This window comes from Mauremys mutica, chromosome 5 (genome assembly GCF_020497125.1).
Source record: "Mauremys mutica isolate MM-2020 ecotype Southern chromosome 5, ASM2049712v1, whole genome shotgun sequence".
NCBI classification, from domain to species: domain Eukaryota; kingdom Metazoa; phylum Chordata; order Testudines; family Geoemydidae; genus Mauremys; species Mauremys mutica.
The window spans coordinates 118,190,362-118,214,198 of NC_059076.1; the positions used below are offsets into that span (position 1 = coordinate 118,190,362).

The window sequence follows — 23,837 nt, forward strand, 5'->3', positions numbered from 1 at the left end:
TACTTTGAGGTACATATTTATTGAGAGAAAAAGTTCATAACCTGAGAGTCTGTGCATCTCTAGATCCAGGCAGGTGTAACAAAATGCCTTGCACTCTCTGTACTCTGCCTGCTCATCTTATTCATGTTTAAAAGGTCTCCCACCTCTTACTGAGCGAATTCACCATACCAAAAAATACGAAAGATAATGAAACACAATTGGCAGATGGAAATCTATTGATGAAAGAGATCAAAGCTCCTGTCGGACAAAGAGTGCAGTAAAGGACAGCACACAGAGATAGGTGACAGAAGGGGAAGGGAAATAAAAAAGTGAAAAGATGCGAAGAAAAGGCTGCTGCAAATATCAGTTCTAAAGATGTTTTAACTCACTTGAATAGCCACAAGGTTTAAAGCGCTGCCAGAGAGGTACTGAGATAGGAGAATCCCAGGTGTCAAACATGAAGAGGTAGAGAGTGGCTGAACATTTGATATTTTCAATATCCCTGAGCATCTAATGAAAGAAGAAAGCAAGGCAACCAGTGTCATGAAAGAACGGTGCTTAAAGTGATAAAAAATGAAATATTTCATTAACTATTAAAATAGATGTGTGTGGGAGGCTGTTAATCAGACCTCATCACTCAAACTACAGATAGTAATGGATATACATAGCCTTCTGGGAGATATAATTTTTGAATGTATCAGAGGGGTAGCCGTGTTAGTCTGGATCTGTAAAAGCAGCAAAGAGTCCTGTGGCACCTTATAGACTAACAGACGTATTGGAGCATGAGCTTTCGTGGGTGAATACCCACTTTGTCGGATGCATATAGTGGAAATTTCCAGGGGCAGATACATATGCAAGCAAGAAGCAGGCTAGAGATAACGAGGTTAGTTCAATCAGGGAGGATGAGGCCCTCTTCTAGCAGTTGAGGTGGAAAAAACAAGGGAGGAGAAACTGTTTTTGTAGTTGGCTAGCCATTCACAGTCTTTGTTTAATCCTGAGCTGATGGTGTCAAATTTGCAGATGAACTGAAGCTCAGCAGTTTCTCTTTTAAGTCTGGTCCTGAAGTTTTTTTGCTGCAGGATGGCTACCTTTAAATCTGCTATTGAGTGTCCTGGGAGATTGAAGTGTTCTCCTACAAGTTTTTGTATATTGCCATTCCTAATATCTGATTTGTGTCCATTCATCCTTTTCCGTAGGGACCGTCCAGTTTGGCCGATGTACATAGCAGAGGGGCATTGCTGGCATATGATGGCGTATATTACATTGGCGGACGTGCAGGTGAATGAACCGGTGATGGTGTGGCTGATCTGGTTAGGTCCTGTGATGGTGTCGCTGGTGTAGATATGTGGGCAGAATTGGCATCGGGGTTTGTTGCATGGATTGGCTCCTGAGTTAGAGTTACTATGGTGCAGTGTGCAGTTACTGGTGAGAATATGCTTCAGGTTGGCAGGTTGTCCGTGGGCCGGCTCTGTTCAATATCTTCATCAACGACTTAAATATTGGCATAGAAAGTACGCTTATTAAGTTTGCAGATGATACCAAACTGGGAGGGATTGCAACTGCTTTGGAGGACAGGGTCACAATTCAAAATGATCTGGACAAATTGGAGAAATGGTCTGAGGTAAACAGGATGAAGTTTAAGAAAGACAACTGCAAAGTGCAAAGGAAGGAAAAATCAGTTTCACACATACAAAATGGGAAGAGACTGTCTAGGAAGGAGTACGGCAGAAAGGGATCTAGGGGTTATAGTGGACCACAAGCTAAATATGAGTCAACAGTGTGATGCTGTTGCAAAAAAAGCAAACGTGATTCTGGGATGCATTAACAGGTGTGTTGTGAGCAAGACACGAGAAGTCATTCTTCCGCTCTACTTTGCGCTGGTTAGGCCTCAACTGGAGTATTGTGTCCAGTTCTGGGCACCGCATTTCAAGAAAGATGTGGAGAAACTGGAGAGGGTCCAGAGAAGAGCAACAAGAATGGTTAAAGGTCTTGAGAACATGACCTATGAAGGAAGAATTGGGTTTGTTTAGTTTGGAAAAGAGAAGACTTAGAGGGGACACGATAGCAGTTTTCAGGTATCTAAAAGGGTGTCATCAGGAGGAGGGAGAAAACTTGTTCACCTTAGCCTCTAAGAATAGAACAAGAAGGAATCGGCTTAAACTGCAGCAAGGGAGGTTTAGGTTGGACATTAGGAAAAACTTCCTAACTGTCAAGGTGGTTAAACACTGGAATAAATTGCCTAGGGAGGTTGTGGAATCTCCATCTCTGGAGATATTTAAGAGTAGTTTAGATAAATGTCTATCAGGGATGGTCTAGACAGTATTTGGTCCTGCCATGAGGGCAGGGGACTGGACTCGATGACCTCTCAAGGTCCCTTCCAGTCCTAGGATCTATGAATCTCTCCTCTTGCTCTTTCTTTTCTCTTTAGGCACTAAAGGATTGGCTGGCAGCGTGGTATTTTGGGTAAGATCCAAACCTATATTGACCTAGTGACATGGCTGACCCTTTGGGGTCAGAAAAACATTTTTGTATATGTGAGCAGAGTTTAAAATAATTTCTCCCTAGACTGGAACTAGGTGCTGATTGGGAGCCAGAGAACTGGAATTTAATAAAGGGGGCTGTGCAATTTCATTTTTGCTTCTTGATAACCAGTGTGGGGGATCAGAAGCACAGTTTGTGACTGGTTGAGGAGAATTACCCACCAGTCTTGGGATATCTGCTCTGCTTTTTGCAGCCTGCCCTGCCCTTGGCATTTCCAGTGGTCCACAGGTCACAGTATCATCTGCAAATTTTGCTACCTCACTGTTTACCCCTTTTTCCAGATCATTTATGATTATGTTGAATAGGACTGGGCCCAGTACAGACCCCTGGGGGCCACCACTATTTACGTCTCTCCAGAAGATGGCTTAGAGCCATCTTCTACATCCCTTCAGCTCCTCCAGTGTAAACTCAGCACGGATGAAGACTAACACACTGAATACAAAACAGTCGTAAAGTTACTAAGAAACCTTCTATGATTATCTGAGGATCCTCCAGCCTTGATCTGTTACGTCTGCCACTCCTTTTGCAAACATATTTCACTAGAAAATTCACAGACTGAACAAACCTTAAAAAAAAAATGAAATACTGCAAGGCACTGATGAAATCAGAAAGAGAATTCTTATGGTATACAGCAAAAATAACTTGGACAAGATGACAAACTGAGATAAGAGATTATTAGATAAAATTGATGCTCTTCTGGAAGGAAAAAATGGGAAAGTTACATGACTCATGGTAAAAATGTCAACAGACTAAGCTATAGATGTGCTAACAGGTGTCAACCTGAAAATCCTTTGATTCCCTATGGCTTACTGAACAGAGAAAAGGTGTTTCAATTAGTAAGTTTATCTCTTTAAAAACCAGGGCTTTGGAGCGGAGCCTGGAGCTCGAGCACAGAGTAGCTCTGGAGCAGTGGAGCTGCAGGTTTTTGCCTGGAGCTGGTGCGGAGCCGGAGCACAGCTCCAAAACCCTAAAAATTATTTAAGACAGACCCTCAGTTAAAGGTCAGTTTAGATTTCATATGCATGAAGAATTATGAATTAATGGCTAGCTTCAAGAGTTCAGTTTTAGCAATAATACTAATTATGCTACAACTACGGAGGAGTTATAATTCTGAATCATAGTCTTTATGGAACAGTTATCATGCTGAATGGCGGCAAGCTGAGGTCACAATCCTGCTTCCAATGAAGTCAATGGGAATGTTGCCATTGATTTTTAAAGAAGCAGGATCAGCCTGTGATGATGTTAGCTTAACAAAACCACATACAGACAAATATTATAGCATTATACCTTTTGCAATGATCCACTCAGATCTCACAAGCTAAGCAGGGGTGCATTGGGTGAATATTTACATGGGAGACATCTAAGAAACACTAAGTGTTGTCAGAACTGATTAGAAGTGGCAATATTCCCCCATATCGGTGCCTAACAAATGCCCCACCTTAATAGAAAGCGGCACTATTTTACCAGAGGTGTCTGCTTTTAGATGAGACGTAATCTGAGCTCTCACTGCTTATAATCAAAGATCCAATGGCACTTTTTGGAAGAATAAGGATATTAATCCTGGTAATCTTGGCCAGATGCCACCTGTAATTTCAAATACTTATTTTTCCCTTCACCCTATAAACATTGTGCAGTTTCACTGTAACATATTAAACAACTATCACATTTCATACTCTGATAGCTGAGTTTCAGTGGTGGATGAAATGTGCAGCTTTTGTAGGAACGAAGTTTGTACGGTCATTCAGGGTACAGAGCTAAAAATGCTGTGTGTGTTTGCATGTGCTTATGCGCCCACACTCCCAGTATGCAGGTATTAAAATATTAATAATTATTTATATTGGGGTAGCGTCTAGGAGCCCCAATCATGGGCCAGGACCCCATTGTGCTAGATACTGTCCAAAACACAGAACAAGACTGTCCCTGTCCCAAAGAGATTGCAGTCTATAATAAATGTTTCCAATGTATTAAATCCAGAAGCTTTGAGTACCTCTGTTTTGGTGTCCAAACTGAAAGCAACTTTCAACTTAGAAATTTCCGATTTCTAATTTGGTGACTTCAAACTCTAGATGTAACAACAATCTGATCTTTTACTCCTACTTTCCATCTGAATTCTGTGATAAAAAGAATCCATTTCCTTAGTGGCAAATTAAATTGAGATGTACAGTGAGAAATTTACATTTAGAAGGAAAAATTGAACTTCTAATATAGGAGTAAATTGTTTTTGACTTCCCTGCCAGTGCTCTCAGGAAATGGTTTGATCCTATCCTCCAATATATTGCCCTCATTACCCTGTGCCATGAGAGAAAATCAACTGCAGTGCATACGTATTAGTTAGTGATTTGCCGAGATAATTGGCAATGTGTATCATGTATCCGAGAGTAGGATCAACTGCCATATTCAACTAGAGTTTTGTCTACATCAAGGGAAGGCAAAAATGTACAAAATGAGGCTAAATAAAGTCAGAGCAAGGGTAACCTGTTGGAAACTCTAAGATACCTTTGAAAAAATGGTTATTTCAGGGGTTTTGCAGCACTCATCACACGGAGGATGCGATCAGCCCCCTCAGCTCTCCTTTCATTCTGTTTCAGACATAGTAGAGAAGACCTATAACAATTCTGAACATGATTTCCTACTGCATACTATTACAACATACATATAGTTTATTAAGCTTCCTCTTGTTAGCATTCATTGCCAATGATCTAGCACTTGGAAATATAAGCAGGAAGGGATCTACTGAGAATGTAAAACAACTATATTAGTGGCATATCTTATAATGGGCATCCAGGATATGACAGACCACCAGGCCAAACTAGATAAGTACCTATGACGTACAATTAGATAGGTACCTATGAAATTTCTTGATGAAATATTTTAAAAAAAAGTTTGGTTCTCAAAGCTGTTCTCTTGACATTGCAACATGTCCATATTCCAAAGATGTCCCCATACATAAATACTGATCTAGTGCTCCTAATTTATTTATAAACACACGCTTATTTGATACAGTTGTTACAAAAGACCAAAAAACTCTGCCATTTATGAACTCCTGAACCATCTCCTCAGCTGTGTATAGACTGTGAACAAAACACCAAGTCCATTCCAATACAAATTGAGAGGAAAACATGAATAACTATGACAGGTGTACATGTGTAGACAGACAGGCACATGCAGAGAATGAATCAGTGAACCAAATCTAAATACAATGCATGAAGGCCATATTTCTCGCAAGTTGAAAACATACTGGTTAATGTTCATGCTACGTACAGCCCACCTCTGAGAAGACAAATTCCCTACCTGAATAGCCCATCCTTTGGGAGGGAATAACGACAACGCTAGTGCTAGGTCAGGGAGCCTTAGACCTACTCCTAAGAGCTGGGCTTAAGAGTAGGCCATCTCCTATACACATCTTATAGCATTAACACATGAATAAACGCTATGCATTTGCTCCTTCATATCCTGCTTTCAATGAAGTCAATAGCAAAATTCCCAATGACTTTTGATTGGGCCCAAGATGCTTGGAGCTGAGAAACATCTAGTTAAACTGCTCTCTAACCCAGAACTAGCTCATGTCTTCCTCCCTGGACAGGAGATGGGCTCCCCGGGTGGGGAATAAGAAGCACACAAAAGTTAGGCATGTTTAATCAAAACATGAGCCATGAATATGAATTTCACCCCAATTCTGAATATCAGCTATTTGTATAATATCTCCTGTTATACAAGTACAGCCTGATCCTCCACTGCCGTACATCTTGCAGAGCCATTTACTGATATGCAGAGTGGTGTAAAACTCCCCTTCTAATTTGGTAGTTTTATATACCCACTTTGCAGCAATGTGACAACACAAGACGTAAGGGATCTTAGATGCTACAATAATACAAATAAATAAATAAACAAAGCAGTGGAGAATCAGGCCCCAAGTAACTAGAATTTGTTTTTTTGTTTTAATTTGGTGTAAAGAAGACATTCGTTTTCAGTATAAAGTCCATTGAAATTGCAGCTGTGACAGTTCAGTAGTAAAACACAAATGCGATTGCTCTATTTTCAGCTTTTTAAATCTTCATCCTTGAACTGGACTGCCCCACTTTAATTATCTACCCTAGTATTAATTTGTGTAGATGTCCACTGATATTTATAATTGGTCACCAAAAGCCTCAAGAGAATGTTTAAGGTTGCATCCCACAGACCAAAGACATCAAAGACACTTCATCCCCGGAAGATGGCAAAAGATATCAGTACACAGTGAAGAAACCCCCAGGCAAGAAAAGAAAAATGAAGTACTTTGTAAATAACAGACTAGTGAACTACACCTCAGTCTACCATATATAGACAATTAAGTTGGCAATCAGCTAGAAACCACGAGCTGGACCAGGTTAAACTGTCATTTAATTTGAATTTGGCTACTGTTTAAAAGCAACTGTATTATTGCTGTATTACTTTTTATTGTTGTATTGTTGTATTATTGCTGTACAATATTTACACTGTGCATTACATTGCTAAACTTTAACCAACACACAAGTAAAAATCAACAAACAAATGGCAGCGAACAACATGAAGGCAAGAAAAAAAATCAAATTGGTAAAGTAATTAAGTTACACAGTAACTACAAATTGGGTAAATAAATTCCCTGTTAGTATCAGCCACAATTTGGGTCAGTGATACTGCGTACTAAGTAAGGTATATGTTATTCAAAACAATCTTGTTCAGCGTCTGGATAACAACACTAAATCGTAACACAGCAATATTTAATAAATAGGCTACTGTCCATTCAGTAGGTTATCTGGAAGACAGCATCCATAAGAAAAACCCAGATCTACGTCAACTACTTGTGTATCATAGAACAATGCAACCCATGGAACAGAGAAGCTAGACCTTCCTGCCTTGTGAAGTTTACCAGAAGGTGATAACCAGCAGTAAGGATAACCTATAACATGAATGGACAGTACTGTGTAGTAACTAATTACAAAACATTTATATATAAAGGCCTCATTTGTAATGTCACTACTCCAAATTTCTGTCTTACTTGTCATACACATAGTACTATGGGACACACTATAACAATGCTTATCCCAGTATTTCAAACACTCAGTCAACTACTAATGATGATACAGGTGATAACTGTAATTGCCCTAATAGGAGTGCGTTGCTATCTGCGGCAGCAAAGTAAAAGAGCCAGAGTACAACAGCAGATTGGAAAAACATTGTTATGCTTGGAAATAAGGCAGTGTCCTATTTACGCATACATACTATACATATATATCCATATACACTACACTTTTTCCTCTGAACCCCAAATGAAACAGAAGAAGTGGGCAGGAAAATCTAATTTTCTCTATCTACTTGGAGCAGTCTCTCTTTCAAAACATGGGATTCCTTTGATAATACAGGCCACTTCTAAAAATAAACTTATATAAAACAAAAGATCCTTACTCCAGAATAGATCAATGTGTTAAGATACAGGAAGCCTCCTCAAGATAGCACCTATCAGAAGTAATAAGCATAAAATCTAAGTTTGTTTCCTATCGCCAAATGAGATTTTGACAACGTTTGTTCATTTTTGTCACAGAGAATTCTCTATTTCCTTGACCATTTTCATACGATAATATAAGATTATAGTTCATAGAACAGAAGTATAATATTGGCTCATGAGATACAAAATGCTACAATATGCCCTGATGGGCATCTTGTTTTAATTAAAGAAATGGAATATGCCATACCTGTCTGAAAATGCATAAAGAAATTGAACACAATTAAAGAGAAAAAGCAATTAATCTAAAATAATTGGGGAAGTTATTTTGGTAGCAATTGACAAGAAGTTCTTTCATAATTTCCCTTTAGGGAATACAAAGTCTTTCTTGCTTTTTTCCCCACTGGGAAATGCAGGTTAGCTAGCAGAAGTTTTGTTAAAAACAAACCAATGAAATCCCATACAAATCCCCTCTTTTCCAAAACATCCCCTAAAATACACAAAGAATGTCTGTACTGTCAACCGCAGACAATAAGACTAATTCTATAGAAAGATGATGTGGGACATTGTCAACAGCCATGACTCCTCCACTGTGAGAGTATCAGAGATAAGGTAAGTAAGCACTGACAGGATCAATACTTAGATGAGAGAGCTCCTGGGGAAAAAAACAGGTGCAACAAGGTTGGTGATTTATTAATGAGACACTCTGTCTTCCAAGATGATACTGAACCAGTGCTCCAGAAGGATATTAGAGGAGAATTCTGTTGCCAAAGGGTGCTGTCTTTCAGATGAGATGTAAGACAGAGTTATTAAAAATCGTATGATCCTTTCTCATCCGCCCAAGAGCAGTGGAATTAGCTTGGGTGTCCAGACAAATTCCAAATTAGGTAATGACACTCTGTTAACCTAAAGTTTCCAGTGCCATTTCATTCAAAGAAAGCCTTCTTCATGTATGGCCCTCACCTGTTATACTGTGTTGATGTGTGCTCATAAGCAGATGCTCTGTTTCACCCCAGAGGGGGATGCTGTGCACTTGTGGGAAGCAAAGTGATTCTAATGGAGTTTATATACTGTATAAATTAGTTAATAAAGTTTGTGACGCATGCTAGAATCCTAAGACTCTATACAGTAAAGTGACAGGAAATCCGCAAACCATCAAGCAAAGGCTTATCAACTGGGATGTGTGTGTGCAGGTATGGAGTGTGTGAGTGTGTTTGAGTGTGTGTGTGTGGAGATCCAGTACAGCAGCAAGAGAAGACCAAACCTTTCCACATTGGTTCTTCTAGCTTGTACAGGCCTTTCCCCCCTGTTATTTTAGGCACCATGGCCGGAGCAAACCATTATATTCTTGTTTGGATCTTCAGAGGACAGAGCATTCTTTGCATTTTTGTTTTAAAAATCAATTGCTAACTCACCCACCACTTGCAGGGTAATATTTTCATAGAATATCAGGGTTGGAAGGGACCTCAGGAGGTCATCTAGTCAACCCCCCTGCTCAAAGCAGGACCAATTCCCAGACAGTTTTTTACCCCAGTTCCCTAAATGGCCTCCTCAAGGATTGAACTCACAACCCTGGGTTTAGCAGGCCAATGCTCGAACCACTGAGCTATCCCTCTCCTCCATCATTTTGTCAATCATGACCTTAAAAACCTCTAAGGAAGGAGATTCCACCAGCCTAGGTAACCCATTTTTGAAATCACCACCATGACTTAGGAGCCTAGGGGTACATCTACACTACCCGCCAGATCGTCGGGTAGTGATCGATCTATTGGGGATCCTTTTATCACGTGTAGTGTAGACGGGATAAATCGATCCCTGATCACTCTCCCATCAACTGCTAAACTCCAGCTCGGTGAGAGGCAGAAGCAAAGTCAATAGGGGAAGCCGTGGCGCACCGGGAGGACGCGAAGTAAGTAATTTTAATTCGATCTAAGATACGTCAACTTCAGCTACACTATTCTCGTAGCTGAAGTTGTGTATTTTAGATTGATCCCCGCCCCATGTAGACCAGGCCTAAGTTACAGGGTATTAAGTCACTTACATGATTTACCTGCATAGTCTGCCCTGTGACCAACCATCACTCCAAACAGCCTGTCACAAGGACTTCTTAGAAGACCTCCTCTGGTCCAATGGAGCTTAGCTACATGAACAGTATAATAACTCTACTATTGTTGTAAAATACTTTTCTTAAATACTATGATAAAAAACCCAGTTAAAATAATTATACAGATTCAAACTGTCCCCCTGGGGAAGGGTGTTGGGAAAAGGGAGAGACAAATGAGGGAGTGCAGCTATAAGAACATAGAAATGGAAGGGAGAATAGGAAAAATAATTTGGGAGGAAAGAGGTGAAGGGCAAAGACAGACAAAGATATGTTTAAACCAAAGAAGAATACACAAACCGAGGCTTTAATCCACTGTATGATTCTAGTTACACGAACATTCCCATTATCAAGAATATTTACCTTTCTCAGTTACTTTATATACGAGGAGTAAGACATTAAAGAGTCTATTTTTTTTTCAAATTAGCCAAATATTTCTCATTTCCAAATGAAATATACTAATCCTAAAATGAGCTACAAACATATTTCATCCTGCTACTCTTAACAATCACAGCAATTTTCTGAAAAAATAATCTAAGTTACTATATAGCTAGAACAGACAAGACTGCTGTGCAATTTACAGGGATAAGTATCCACATTATCACCGCATTACACAAGTCAAGGTTTCATTTATTTCACTTCCTTTTTCAATCTGAAACAAAATATAAGAAAGGCAATGATACTGCTCATTAGGATTCTGCAAATTTTTAGAAAAAGAACAGAGCCCTTCCCTGCCAAAGTATCAACATCCCAGCACTCTCATAACTTTGCTTTCGGTTTTTACAGACATTATTCAATTTTTATTTTATATTTGCAGAATATTACTTGCCACTTGACTTTCAGGAAGGTCATCATGAGATCACACAAACAAATCCACTCTGTTCTCACAACAGACCTTTTTCAAGTTCTGCTGGAGAAAAGAGATGACCTTTAATAGCTGTGTGTCTGTCATATAATCCTGACCTCCCTTTCAACAAAATAAGCAGGATTCCTAGCTGCTGACTACTGCCTTTTCTGACTCCACATACACAATATTTTCCTTTGAAAGCTGAAAATTGTTCCTTTTTAGATTCTGATCCAGGTATTTAAAGAAAAACTAAGAGCATGAAAGTCAAATTTTTTCCCCAAGAAATACTGCTGCACAAAAATATATGAACCAGGAGCACATCCTTTTTCTGTGTAGGAACAGGGCCAAGCTGTTCTAAAGGCAAAATGTGCTCAATAATTATAGAATAGACTCTCTACAACAGTTTTCTGTGCTCAGAAAAGTGCCCTTTGGCATGGTGAATACTGTACACTTAAGGGGCTGAGACCAGAAATAGTGGATCTGTTCTTTTAGCAGCTTAATGAAGGGCTTTGCCTACACAGGGAGTTCTGGCACCGTAAGCCAAGGTGTGAATCTACTGCACACTACCTTGCCCCTCACTAACTCGTCATGTGGACCCTGCTACAGGCACAGTAAATGTTTCATGGGAGTACATCAAAGTGTACTATACAACCTCCAGTGTGCGGTAGGGTGCATGAGGCCATTCAGTGCACAGCAAACTAGTGCGCTGAAGATTCACATCCTGGCTTGCAGTGTGCTAACTTGCCATGTAGACAAGCCCTTACAGTGTGTTTGACTCAGAAAACATGTGCCTAGGATCTAGATTGAGCTGCAATTTCTATATAAAGGCAATGTACAATATGCCTGCATTAGTTACTATGGATGCCCCATTATTTGCTTCAGGTAGTGCAGACGTGTGTCTGAAAGGAATCTATCAGAGAGAACTAAAGGGCAGATATTCAGCATCATACATATGAGACGTTTTGTTGATGTGAAGTATAATGCAATAATAGTGACTTCTTACTCTTCTAAAGCTTGAAGCATGTTCTTGGAGTCTTCAAAGGCCAGTATCTCAATGATTTGGTCATTCATAATGATATCTTCATTAAAGGGATCTCCTGAATTAAACTGTGAATACTCCAGTTTGTGATCTAGAGTAAGATCATATCGTATCTCCTAAGTAAACACAAAAAATAAACGTTATATTATAGCAGATCAACCCTTAGTGTGGATACAACTCCTACTGTTGTCAGTGGAAAGACTCCCATTTACTTCAGCAGAAGTTTGTGTGGATGCTATGTTTTGGTATATAACCGAGCTGGAACCTAAACGATGAAAACAGTCAATGGAATTAAGGCTCTTAGCTCTTAGGCTCCTAATTCAGTTAAGCATTGCAATGCTAAGCACTGCAACACCTGAACACCTTTAAAAAGGCAATAGGAGTCTATCCATTGGCTTCAACAGGCTTTGGACCAGCCTCAGTGAGTTATTTTCCACTTTTATCTACACTTGTTGAACAAAATCACACATAATGCTATGTTTGCAGTGTTGTTGTACTCGTATTGGTCCCAGGATACCAGGCAGGTGACGTGAAAAGGTTGGTGAGGTATATCTTTTAAATGGGCAAACTTCTGTCGGTGGAAGAGACAAATTTTGGAGCTGTACAAAGCTCTTCTTCCGCAGACCTAAAGAGGATCTCTGTGTAGCTTGCTTCCACCAACAGAAGTTGATACATAATTCTATGAAAGAGGAAAAGCAATTTTGCTAGTATGCAGTACCTATGGAGTCCCTTGAGATTAAGGATTAATAAATTCACCAGACAAGGTTTATAAAACCTCTGGTGCTGGGACGATTCTGTTACACTTTTATGATTTCAGCATCAAGCCTTGTTCATAAAAGAGAGACTGACTTGAGCTATTTTCACTTACTGTGATTTCTTCTGAATGAAGAGAAATCAAAAGGTTAATAGAGACATTTTTCAAACATGATGCTCACAGATAAGTATGGAAGTTTCTCTCTCTTAGTAAGCCATTATTTTACAATAAATACAATCTTTATTGTAAATTTAAATAGGATACATGTCCATCTTTCTCTTTACCACTTGTAGAACTCTTCCAGCAGAAACTCATGAGACACAAAAGTTAAAAAAAGACATGGAAAGAATTATTTAGAAAAGGTGAACTGCAAAGACAAAATAACAGTACATTGTTCCCTCCCCTCTCTTTGCTGCTCCTTTCTGATACATAAAGATGGCTTTGCACACTTTACTCTTGAAGATTTATTCTGTAATGTGGAGGATTATAGTTAAAATATTAGATCATCATCTCCAGGTGAACATTAGTCTCAATTTATGTCTACAGTTGCAACTGTACCTGGTACGTGTGCATTATTGTTCCATATTCCCCTCCCCCATTGTTCACATCTGAAGCCCTGAAGCACAGTCCTGAAGGGCAGCATAGTGCAGGAAAGCTAGTATGCATGAGGGGTGTGCGTATATACGCCTCCAATGTGGCATGGCCTGGGTGCTCTTCAGAGCTGAGTGAACTGAGACTACAGTAAGTCATGACCCTTTCCTCAATCCCGCTAGCCTCACTGTATGAGCGGATGCCAATCAGGGCAGGGAGAGGAGGCAGCAGGGACCTCAGAGGAAGAGGAGCACATTGTTCTGCACCTCTACCCGGTGGACTCGGTTGAGGAAGCCTCCCCTGAGGAACCTCAAGCTGCAGCAGGAATCAGAATCCAAGGCTGGTAAGGATTTATTCCCTGAAAATAGCCTCTCTTGCTCCGGTAATACATGCCTGAAGCCAGCCCCCACTCACCACGCCCCACCCATGCTCCACCACGACATGGTCCTCAAGCAAGACAGCTGTAAATCAATGATTTTATTGAAAAACCATGAACCATCATAAAGCATTTAGAGGAAGCTATAACAGATTATTAATATGCAGTCACTGTGTCCCTGTGTCTGTGCATTTGTTAGTCTGAACAGTCACTGGGCCACATGGACCAGAGGGGAAAACGGAGGGAAAGAGGGGACCTGGTGGGGAAAGAACCGTTTTAAGACATTTACAATTGTCCAAAGACCCCAAACCACCTCTCTCCACACCCTCTTTCCTTCACCTTCCAAACAAGAGCTGCATGGAAGGAGAGTAGGGGTGGGTTGGAGGTTTGGGTGAGGGCCTGCCTAGGTCTGGGAAGGGAAACTTTCCTCGGACAAACTCTTTTGTTTGTCCGAGGAAAGTCAGTGCTCCATTCTCCCTGTGACCACTGCAAATGTTTATTACTGTTCCCAGTCCCTGGTGTGTGGCCTCTTCCTATGCTGAGCCACTCCGCAGAAGCCAGGAGAAGTGGGGGTAGCTGGCTGAAGCATCCACTCTCATGGTTCCAAAACCACAGCACCCCGTCATTTAGATATGTAGAGGCAACTGGCTTGTGGTGCTAATCCAAAAGTTCTGGGAAGAAAATACACTTGTGGTGCTATGTTTCCACGTTCCTTTCAAATACTGTTCACTGGACACAGGAGCCAAAACTTCCTGGTGATGAAGTGGGGGTTGGGGGATGTGTTGATGTTCTCTGTGGTTCTTTGTACCTCTCCCGCTAGCTGAGAATACAGTCAATTTCCTCTCAAATTGCCTGCCAGTCCTGTAAGCATAATTCAGCAAATTTTCAGTGTAGAAGAAATTCAAGCTGGTTCTTCAGGTTTAACAACAGGTCAAATGTACTTGGTCCACCTTCATAGCTCACCACATCTCTCCACTGAGCAAGATGTACAGGGTTGACTGTCAGCAGGAACATCTCTCCGGCACTGGTGGCTAGGTGTCCACCACAGGACTGGAAAGCCACTTCTCTTTTCCATTCCGGTACCTTGAACACTTATGTTCTCCAAATGATGGCCAGCCTTTAATGAAGAAATAGGTAACTAGTACAAGGCACTGAACCCCATACCAACTGGCCCCTTGATACACTGTAAACTGCAACATTTTAACAACTGTACTTCACTTTTAGGCTTAGTTGTTTCCTGGTGGGCTACAAAAATAGTCTGAAGGAAGGAGGCTGTAACAGTAGCATTTCTCGGATGCTAAAAAGTATCAATATTGTGGCCTTTGGCAGCAAAGCTATATGTCATGTCGCACGGGGAGTTCTTAGGTTCCTTCAAAGGAGAAAGGACAGAGAATGCTAAGCTTGTGTTTGACTTGCCAGGACATTCCAATGCTAACAGGGAACCCATGCCACCAGAAGGGCAGGAGTGGCATTGCAGAGGAAGGCTGAGCAGGACCATGGAAGACCTGTTTATTGGCACTGACAGAGGAGTCAGGACCAATTCGAGTGTGTTAGGTCAAGGGAGTGTTCTTAGGCAGGAGGACCTTACCTTAGACCTTAGTCCATCCCATGCTTTGCTGCACATTGGGCAACCCACATTTGCCATCCTTGCCTGTCAACTGCCCTTCTCTCCAAATCTTCCCATTTCATGTTAAGGTGGCTTGATGTCGTTCATAACTGTTCATTTCCATGCTATTCACAGTCTTCCTCTCTTTCGTCTTGGGTTTTCTGGCTTCCATTCAAGGGTGGTATTTGGCAAGAGTTCTTTTTCCATTCTCAGCACATGTCCCAGCCATTGATATCTTCTCTTGTAGATTATTTATGAGAGAGTACTTTGTTCAGTAATTTTTTTGACTTCTTCATTCGTCTTCCTATCTCTATATGTTATTCCCAATATTCTTCTCAGATATTTGTGACAAAATGCATCCAGCTTTTGCATGCCTTTCTCGGTAAGTTGCCATGTCTCACTGCTATATGTTGTTACAGCGTTAACAATTGATTTGTACACATTCAGTTTGGTCTTGAGGGAGATGGTTTTGAGTTGCCAGATGTTTCTGAGTCTTCCAAATGCAGCATCTGCCTTCTCGATTCTTCCTCTGATTTCCTCGGAACTAGTACCATGTTGGCTGATGGTACTTCCAAGATACGTAAAATTGTCCACCTTCTCCAATTTCTCTTCAATTTTGATTTTGGTCCCTATAGTCCCCTTCAACATGACTTTGCATTTCTTTGCATTGTATCTCAAACCTATCTTCTCCATTACTTCTTTTACCTGGTTTGTGCATTTTTGTAGTCCATTGGCATCTTCACTGATAAGAGCGATTTCATCAGCAAAATCTAGATCAAATAACCTTGAATTGTTCCATTTTAGGCCATATGTATCACTGTCAATTGTTTTAGAATCACAGAATATTAGGGTTGGAAGAGACCTCTGGAGGTCATCTAGTCCAATCCCTTGCTCAAAGCAGGACCAACACCAACTAAATCATCCCAGCCAAAGCTTTGTCAAACTGGGCCTTAAAAACCTCTAAGGATGGAGATTCCACCACCTCCCTAGGTAACCCATTCCAGTGCTTCACCACCCTCCTAGTGAAATAGTGTTTCCTGATATCCAACCTAGACCTTCCGCACTGCAACTTGAGACCATTGCTTCTTGTTCTGTCATCTGCCACCACTGAGAACAGTATAGTTCCATCCTCTTTGGAACCCCACTTCAGGTAATTGAAGGCTGCTATCAAATCCCACCCTACACTCTTCTCTTCTGCAGACTAAATAACCCCAGTTCCCTCAGCCTCTCCTCGTAAGTCATGTGCCCCAGTCCCCTAATCATTTTTGTTGCCCTCCGCTGGACTCTCCCCAATTTCTCCACATCCTGTCTGCAGTGGGGGGTGGGGGGCAGGGACCAAAACTGGACACAATACTCCAGGTGTGGCCTCACCAGTGCCAAATAGAGGGGAATAATCACTTCCCTCGATCTGCTGGCAATGCTCCTACTAATACAGCCCAATATGACACTGGCCTTCTTGGCAACAAGGGCACACTGCTGACTCATATCAAGCTTCTCATCCACTGTAATCCCCAGGACCTTTTCTGCAGAACTGCTGCTTAGCCAGTCGGTCCCCAGCCTGCAGTGGTGCATGGGATTCTTCCTTCCTAAGTGCAGAACTCTGGACTTGTCCTTGTTGAATCTCATCAGATTTCTTTTGGCCCAATCGTCCAATTTGCCTAGGTCACTCTGAACCCTATTCCTACCCTCCAGCATATCTACCTCTCCCCTCAGTTTAGTGTAATCTGCGAATTTGCAGATTCATCCCATCATCCAGATCATTAATAAAGATGTTGAACAAAACCAGCCCCCTGAGGCACTCCGCTTGATACTGGCCGCCAACTAGATATCGAGCCGTTGATCACTACCCATTGAGCTTGACAATCTAGCCAGCTTTTTATCCACCTTATAGTCCATTTATCCAATCCATATTTTTTTAACTTACTGGCAAGAATACTGTGGGAGACCATATCAAAAGCTTTGCTAAAGTCAAGATAAATCACATCCACTGCTTTCCACATATCCAGTTATCTCCTCACAGAAGGCAATCAGGTTGGTCAGGCATGACTTGGCCTTGGTGAATCCATGTTGACTGTTCCTGATCACCTCCCTCTCCTCCACGTGCCCCAAAATGCATCTCTGGAGGACCTGCTCCTTGATTTTGCTGGGGACTAAAGTGAGGCTGACCTCACTGTAATTCCCCGGGTTCTCTTTTTTCCCTTTTTTAAATATGGGCACTATATTTGCCTTTTTTAAATCGTCCAGGACCTCCCCGGATTGCCACGAATTTTCAAAGATAATGGCCAATAGCTCTGCAATCACATCAGCTAACTCCCTCAGCACCCTTGGATGCAATAGATCTGGACCCATGGACTTCTGCATGTCCAGCTTTTCTAAATAGTCCTTAACCTGCTCTTTCACCACTGAAAGCTGCTCACCTACTCCCCATACTGTGTTGCCCAGTGCAGCAGTCTGGGAGCTGACCTGGTCTGTGTAAGATTGAGGCAAAAAAAGCATTGAGTACTTCAGCTTTTTCCGCATCATCTGTCACTATGTTGCCTCTCCCATTCAGCAAGGGTCCCACACTTTTCCTGACTGTCTTCTTGATGCTAACATACCTGTAGAAACCCTTCTTGTTACCCTTCACATCCCTTGCTAGCTGCAACTCTAACTGTGCCGTTGCCTTCCTGATTACACCCCTGTATGCTCTAGCAATATTTTTATACTCCTCCCTAATCATCTGTCCAAATTTCCACTTCTTGTAAGCGTCCTTTTTGAGTTTCAGCTCACCGAAGATTTCACTGTTAAGCCAAGCTGGTTGCCTGCAATATTTGCTATTCTTTCTGCACTTTGGGATGGTTTGTTCCTGCACCCTCAATAAGGCTTCTTTAATATACAGCCAGCTCTCCTGGACTCCTTGCCCCCTCATATTAGCCTCCCAGGAGATCCTGCCCATCAGTTACCTAAGGGAGTCTTAACTCTGCTTTTCTGAAGTCCAGGGTCCATATTTTGCTACTCTCCTTTCTCCCTTTTGTCAGGATCCTGAACTCAACCATCTCATGGTCACTGCTGCCTAGGTTGCCACCCACTTCTACGTCCCCTACCAATTCTTCCCTGTTTGTAAGCAGCAGGTCAACAGGAGCATGGCCCCAGATTGGTTCCTCCAGCACTTGTACCAGGAAGTTGCCCCCAACACTCTCCAAAAACTTCCTGGATTGTCTGTGCGCTGCTGTATTGCTCTCCCAGCTGATGTCAGGGTGACTGAAGTCCCCCATTAGAACCATAATCCATAGTCAACGACTAGCATAAGCAAAAAAGGAGACAGGACACTCCCCTACCTTACAGCTGTCTTGATATTGAATGGCTTACTCAATCCAATTTCCATTTTAAAGCAGCATTTTGAGTTGACGTAGAATGCCTTCATAATGTTATTTTTTTGCAATTCCATATTGTTCCACAATTTTCCACACTGTTTACACTATCTAATGCCTTTTGAAAGTTCATAAAATTGATGGCACGACTGCTTTGGAATTCAATTGTGTTCTCAATAATCCATCTCAGGGTGAAAATAGCATCTGTGCATGATCTCCCTTGTCTAAATCCAGATTGTTGTTCACGTAGGATGGTATCCATCTTTCTTTTCATTCTGTTCAGGAGGACTGCTGCTTATACTTTTCCTGTGACACATAGAAGTGTTACTGCCCTCCAATTTGAACAACTGTTTAGATCACCTTTCTTTGGTAACTTGATTATGATACCGAGGGCCCATTCTTCCAGAACTTTCTCTTCTGTCCATATTTTGTTGCACAGCGAACAGATGACTGATTCCACATCTTCACCTCCATATTTAAGCATCTCAGGATGAATTCCATCCAAACCAGATGCCTTGTTTTTCAGCTTCTGCAATGCTTTACTTCTTTGATTTTTACCTCAGATACATCTATATTTAGGTCTAATGGTTTATCATTGTTAAATTCCAGTTTTGTAATTGGTTCTGGTTGGTTTAGCACTTCTCTGAAGTGTTCCACCCATCTATTTTCTTGTTCCTCATGTGTTTTCAAAATTTCTCCTTGTTTCCCTTTCACTGGGACACTTCTGAATTTTGATCCATATCCTGTTAACTGTTTCAGGATCCTGTAGACTGTTCTTCTATCATTTCTTTCCCCTGCTTCTTCAGTTTCACTAGCCTTACTTTCTATTCAATTTCACTTATCTTTTTTGCATTGTTTCTTTATTGCTTTGTCAAAGTTCCTGTAGGTTTGTTTTGTTTCTTCAGTTGCATGTTGTAGTACTAGATCTTTTTGTTTTCTTCTTCTTTTGTCTATAATTTTCCATGTTTCTTCTGAGATCCACTGTTCTTTATTGCTTCCTCTCTGCCAATTATCTTTTCAGCTGCTTCTAGCATAGCTGTTTTGAAAAGATCCTAGTATTTTTCCACTTTGTTTTCTTCTCGATCTTTTAGGGCCTCAAACCTATTCTTGACCTCTATCTGGTACTCTTTTCGTAACCTGAAATCTCATAGTTTCTGTGTATTGAATAATCTGAGTCTGTGTTCTTTCTTTCCAAGCACTTTAAACTTCTATTTGAGGTTTGCTTTCAGCAAATAGTGACTGCTCCCTATTTCTGCTCCTCTGAATACTCTTGTGTTTAACACTGATGTTTTCCACCTCTGACTAACACAGATATAGTTGATCTCATTTTGTTTACGGCCATCTGGTGAAATCCATGTCATTTTGCGTATGCTTTTATGTTGGAAGAAATAATTGCAGATGCTAAGATTGTTTTTGGCACAAAAGTCTTGTGCCATTGTCTGTCATTGTTCCAGTTGTATGTGGACTGATGACTGTCTCTCTACCTCGTCTTTCATTTCCAATCTGGTCATTAAAATCTCCCATAACCAGACCAAGATCGTGGTTTGGTATTTCTTTCATTACATCATTCAATTCTGTATAGAATCTCTTTGTCCTCTTCATCTGCATCATTTGTTAGAGCATATGCCTGGACTATGGTGCACTTAATGTGCTGAGAGTGGAATCCAGGGTGGATTTGATTTAAATCAAATTGATTTCAATCATGATTTAAATCACTAGTCAGGAAGACTCAATTAAATTATAGATTCCTACGTAAAAATGCATTCTTGTTGGTTGTTATAACCTTAATATATATTCCTCACAACTCAGAGATAGATGTAGGTTTCATTTTTGAAGGTATATGCTATACATTTTTGAAGTGATTTATTTTGAAAACTTTTCAGATTAGTTTTACAGCTATATCAGAAAATGAATGATTGTTTGGTTATTCCATTTACCAAAGGTAATTGAAGCAAATATTTATAAAGTCATTGGGAGGCGAACTATCTGCAATTCAACAGGTTAATCATTAATATTTGGAGGATTTTCTTGCCATGCTGTATTAGGAGAACATCACCAGACATTTAAATTCTTTTATTTAACTAAAACAACAACGTTATTTATTCTGGATTTTTTCTTCAACAGCAAATATATAATATTTTAACAAAACAAGTATATGAATTTTTGAATTTAGTTAAACATTCAAGTTTTTTAAAATCAGGTTTGTTTTTGTTAAAATTGTTTTTAACTGAAATAGTTAATGAAATATTTTAAAAAATTAAAATCAACTATGTCAGCCAGGTCAATTAAAATATTGGCTTCCGCAGCTAACTCAGTCGTCTTCACCTTCATTTTCGTGTTCATAATCTGGAAAAGAAAAACAAGCTTTCCTGCTTTTTCAGGTCCCAAACGATTTCTGAATTTGAAATGAATTAGTCCAAAGGAAGAAAATATTCTTTCTACTCCGGCAGAAGAAGCTACTGCTGTTAAAAGTGAGATTATCACTTCAACAGTCTCTGAATCCAAGTGCTTAAGTGACTTCCACCAGTTCACTGGTGTGACTTTCTTTAAAACATCAGCAGACATATTTCTTAAATGGTGAAATTCCCACCCTTAGCTCTGAAGTTTATTATAGTTGGCATTATGGAGGGATGATTGCTGGATGTCCATGTCATAGCCAACTCCTCTTCTTCAGCAGTTAAGGTTTGACCCTAGTACCAAGTATGGAGAAAATTTGCAAGAAAATGAGCTGCAGATAGTGCCTGTCCCACTCTTTTTTTAATGCTTGTAATTTAACTCTTTCATTGCATATTTCTATTTTTAAGATCTCACTCAGTTCCTTCCAAATTTCAACAGCATTAGCAACAAAACAGCTATTTCCCTGCATTTTGTTCAAGGCTACAGAAATAGGCTTCAGAGTACTCAGCATGTGTTCAACATTTCTCTTAAGCCCAATGTTGAGAACTTTGGCTGTGACAGTGCCATCTATTTTTTCACAGTTTTGTTCACAAACCGTCATCAGATTAGGCCAGTTCTTGACAGAGTGCTCAAAACAGTCCTCCACTGAGTTTCATCGCACGTCTTGTGGGAGAGTTATCTTGGTTCCTCCCACTTTTTTCAACACAATTTAACACATACTGTAGACATGGATTAACACCTTTAAAATGTGATAGATGATTATGGCCAGTCCTAGATTCCCCTCTCTAAGGTTGACCATGCCAAACACAATGGAGCTATACAGATTTACATCAGCTTAGATTCTGACTGAATATCTCAATTTATCTTTCCACTGCCAACTTTTCAAAATTTCAGGCTAGTCACTGCATTTCTTAACTCTGGAAACCATTTCAATATACCATTTATGAGAAGATGAGATAAAGTTTTATTGTAGAATATATGACTCACCTGTTTTTCATTAAGGAAACTCCATTTTAATCTTCTAGTTTGGTAAACAGCAAAAAAAGCAAAACATGTTAATACAAAAGAAATAACGAAAGCAACGAAGAATCCTGAAGCATGGATGCCATGGCTGTACAAAATCTGAAATTGAAAGAATGTAATATGTAAATGATATTTCTTCCCAGAGTTACATATGCACAAAAATCAGACACAGATTATAGCTGTAAACATCACAGTACGTTACTTTTAACAATCTTCACAAGAATATGGAATTACTAAGTAGTAAGACATAATTACAATAATTCTATTAAGATTTTCAGAAATGGTTTATTTTTTCATAAATTTTAAGGCCAAAAGGGACCATTATGATCATCTAGACTCACCAACTGCATAAACTAAGCTACAGAAACTATCCTAAGTTAAATATTAGGCAATGCAACTTTTGAGGGACCAAATACTTATTGTTTAATTTTCAGAGGTGCAAAGCATTCACAGTTCCAGTTAATGGCAGCTGGGAATGTTCAGCAACTTTGAAACCCAGTCTGAAGCTGAGCACATGAAATTAGAGGCCACTTTTGAAAATTTTCTCCTAAACAGAATAATCAGTGAGGTAAAAAGGTTTCAATCAGCATACGTTTGTGCTGAGTGTTTTATTCATAAGTGGCAAAGCTACTCAATTTTCCTCACACACTTATGCTAACTGCATGTGCCAGAATCAGGAATGGAATCCAGGAGTCAAGAACCACAAGCCAAACTGCCTTCCTTTTCAAATATATCCTTCAATCACATCTTTAGGGTTAGGGTTTAATTAACCTCTTTTCAATTCACATTATGTTTCTATAAAATGAGCATAATGTCTCACATGAGAATGGCAATATACAACTCAACTCTGAGATCTTTGGATTAAACGTAACATATAGACATTGTGGTAATGGTTCATTGCATAGGAATCATGTTTGTCATGGCTGCAACTTTTAAATAACTAACATGCGATCTCTAAGCATGGTGCATTCTATTTCTTAACATGCCGCCTGGTAAGCGTGGTGCATTCAGTGTGAAAGCACTCCATGAAGTCAATGGCAACTGTGTTTGCGTGAAGCATTTATCAAATCTGGCACTTGTTTTCAAATGGATTTATGTCAATCTAAAAGAGCAGAATTTAGTACCTAATATTCCGGTTTGGGCCAAAATCCTGCAAACCTAACTCACATTTTGACTGTTTAATATATTTCTGGACTATGGTACAGTTTACTAAAGAAAGAATCATTCCCAAACCTAAAATAGTCTATCCTAGTTCAGATTTAGTAGCTTCTTTGTATTTAGAAGATACTTGAACCATTAACATAGGCCATTAATTTGCCACTTTATGAGATTTAGAAAGCAGGTCCTAAGGCTCAATTCACAGTATTGTATTTGAAAAACTCTTGACTGACAATCTAATTGACAAAAATCTGTATTATTTTCAGCCATACTTCTTCTACAATAATGAAACACTTGGAGCATTTAAATCAATTAGTATAAAATGAGTTAAATAGTTAGATGAATAATTTTACTATGTCTTGAATCCTTTCATATGCCCATCAATGCCTGAAATTACTAAACGAAAAGAGAACCAACAGTCATTTACCCATTTCACTAATAAATTACTAACATCTTAATATCTAGAAGTTTTTTCTCATCTTAAATTTCCTCCCCTCTGAATTTCAGCCAATTACTACCAGTTATGTCCCTTTGTATTATCTTCTACTCCTAAGAAGTACGTCAAGAAAATACAGGCTAACATTAATACAACTCTAACCCCCTCCTGGTATTAT

At 40.0% G+C, this 23,837-nt stretch overlaps 1 protein-coding gene across 1 annotated transcript in view; it reads right to left on the reverse strand.

Annotated features, from left to right (window-relative positions):
* The window catches only part of EVC2 (EvC ciliary complex subunit 2), a 157,833-nt gene that overhangs the window by 90,091 nt on the left and 43,905 nt on the right, over positions 1–23,837 (reverse strand). Inside the window, exons 8-9 of the mRNA XM_045017520.1 lie at positions 22,030–22,164; positions 11,933–12,084 (exon numbers count right to left, since the gene is read on the reverse strand). Coding sequence (XP_044873455.1) covers positions 11,933–12,084; positions 22,030–22,164 — 287 coding nt within the window. The remainder of the gene's footprint in view (positions 1–11,932; positions 12,085–22,029; positions 22,165–23,837) is intronic.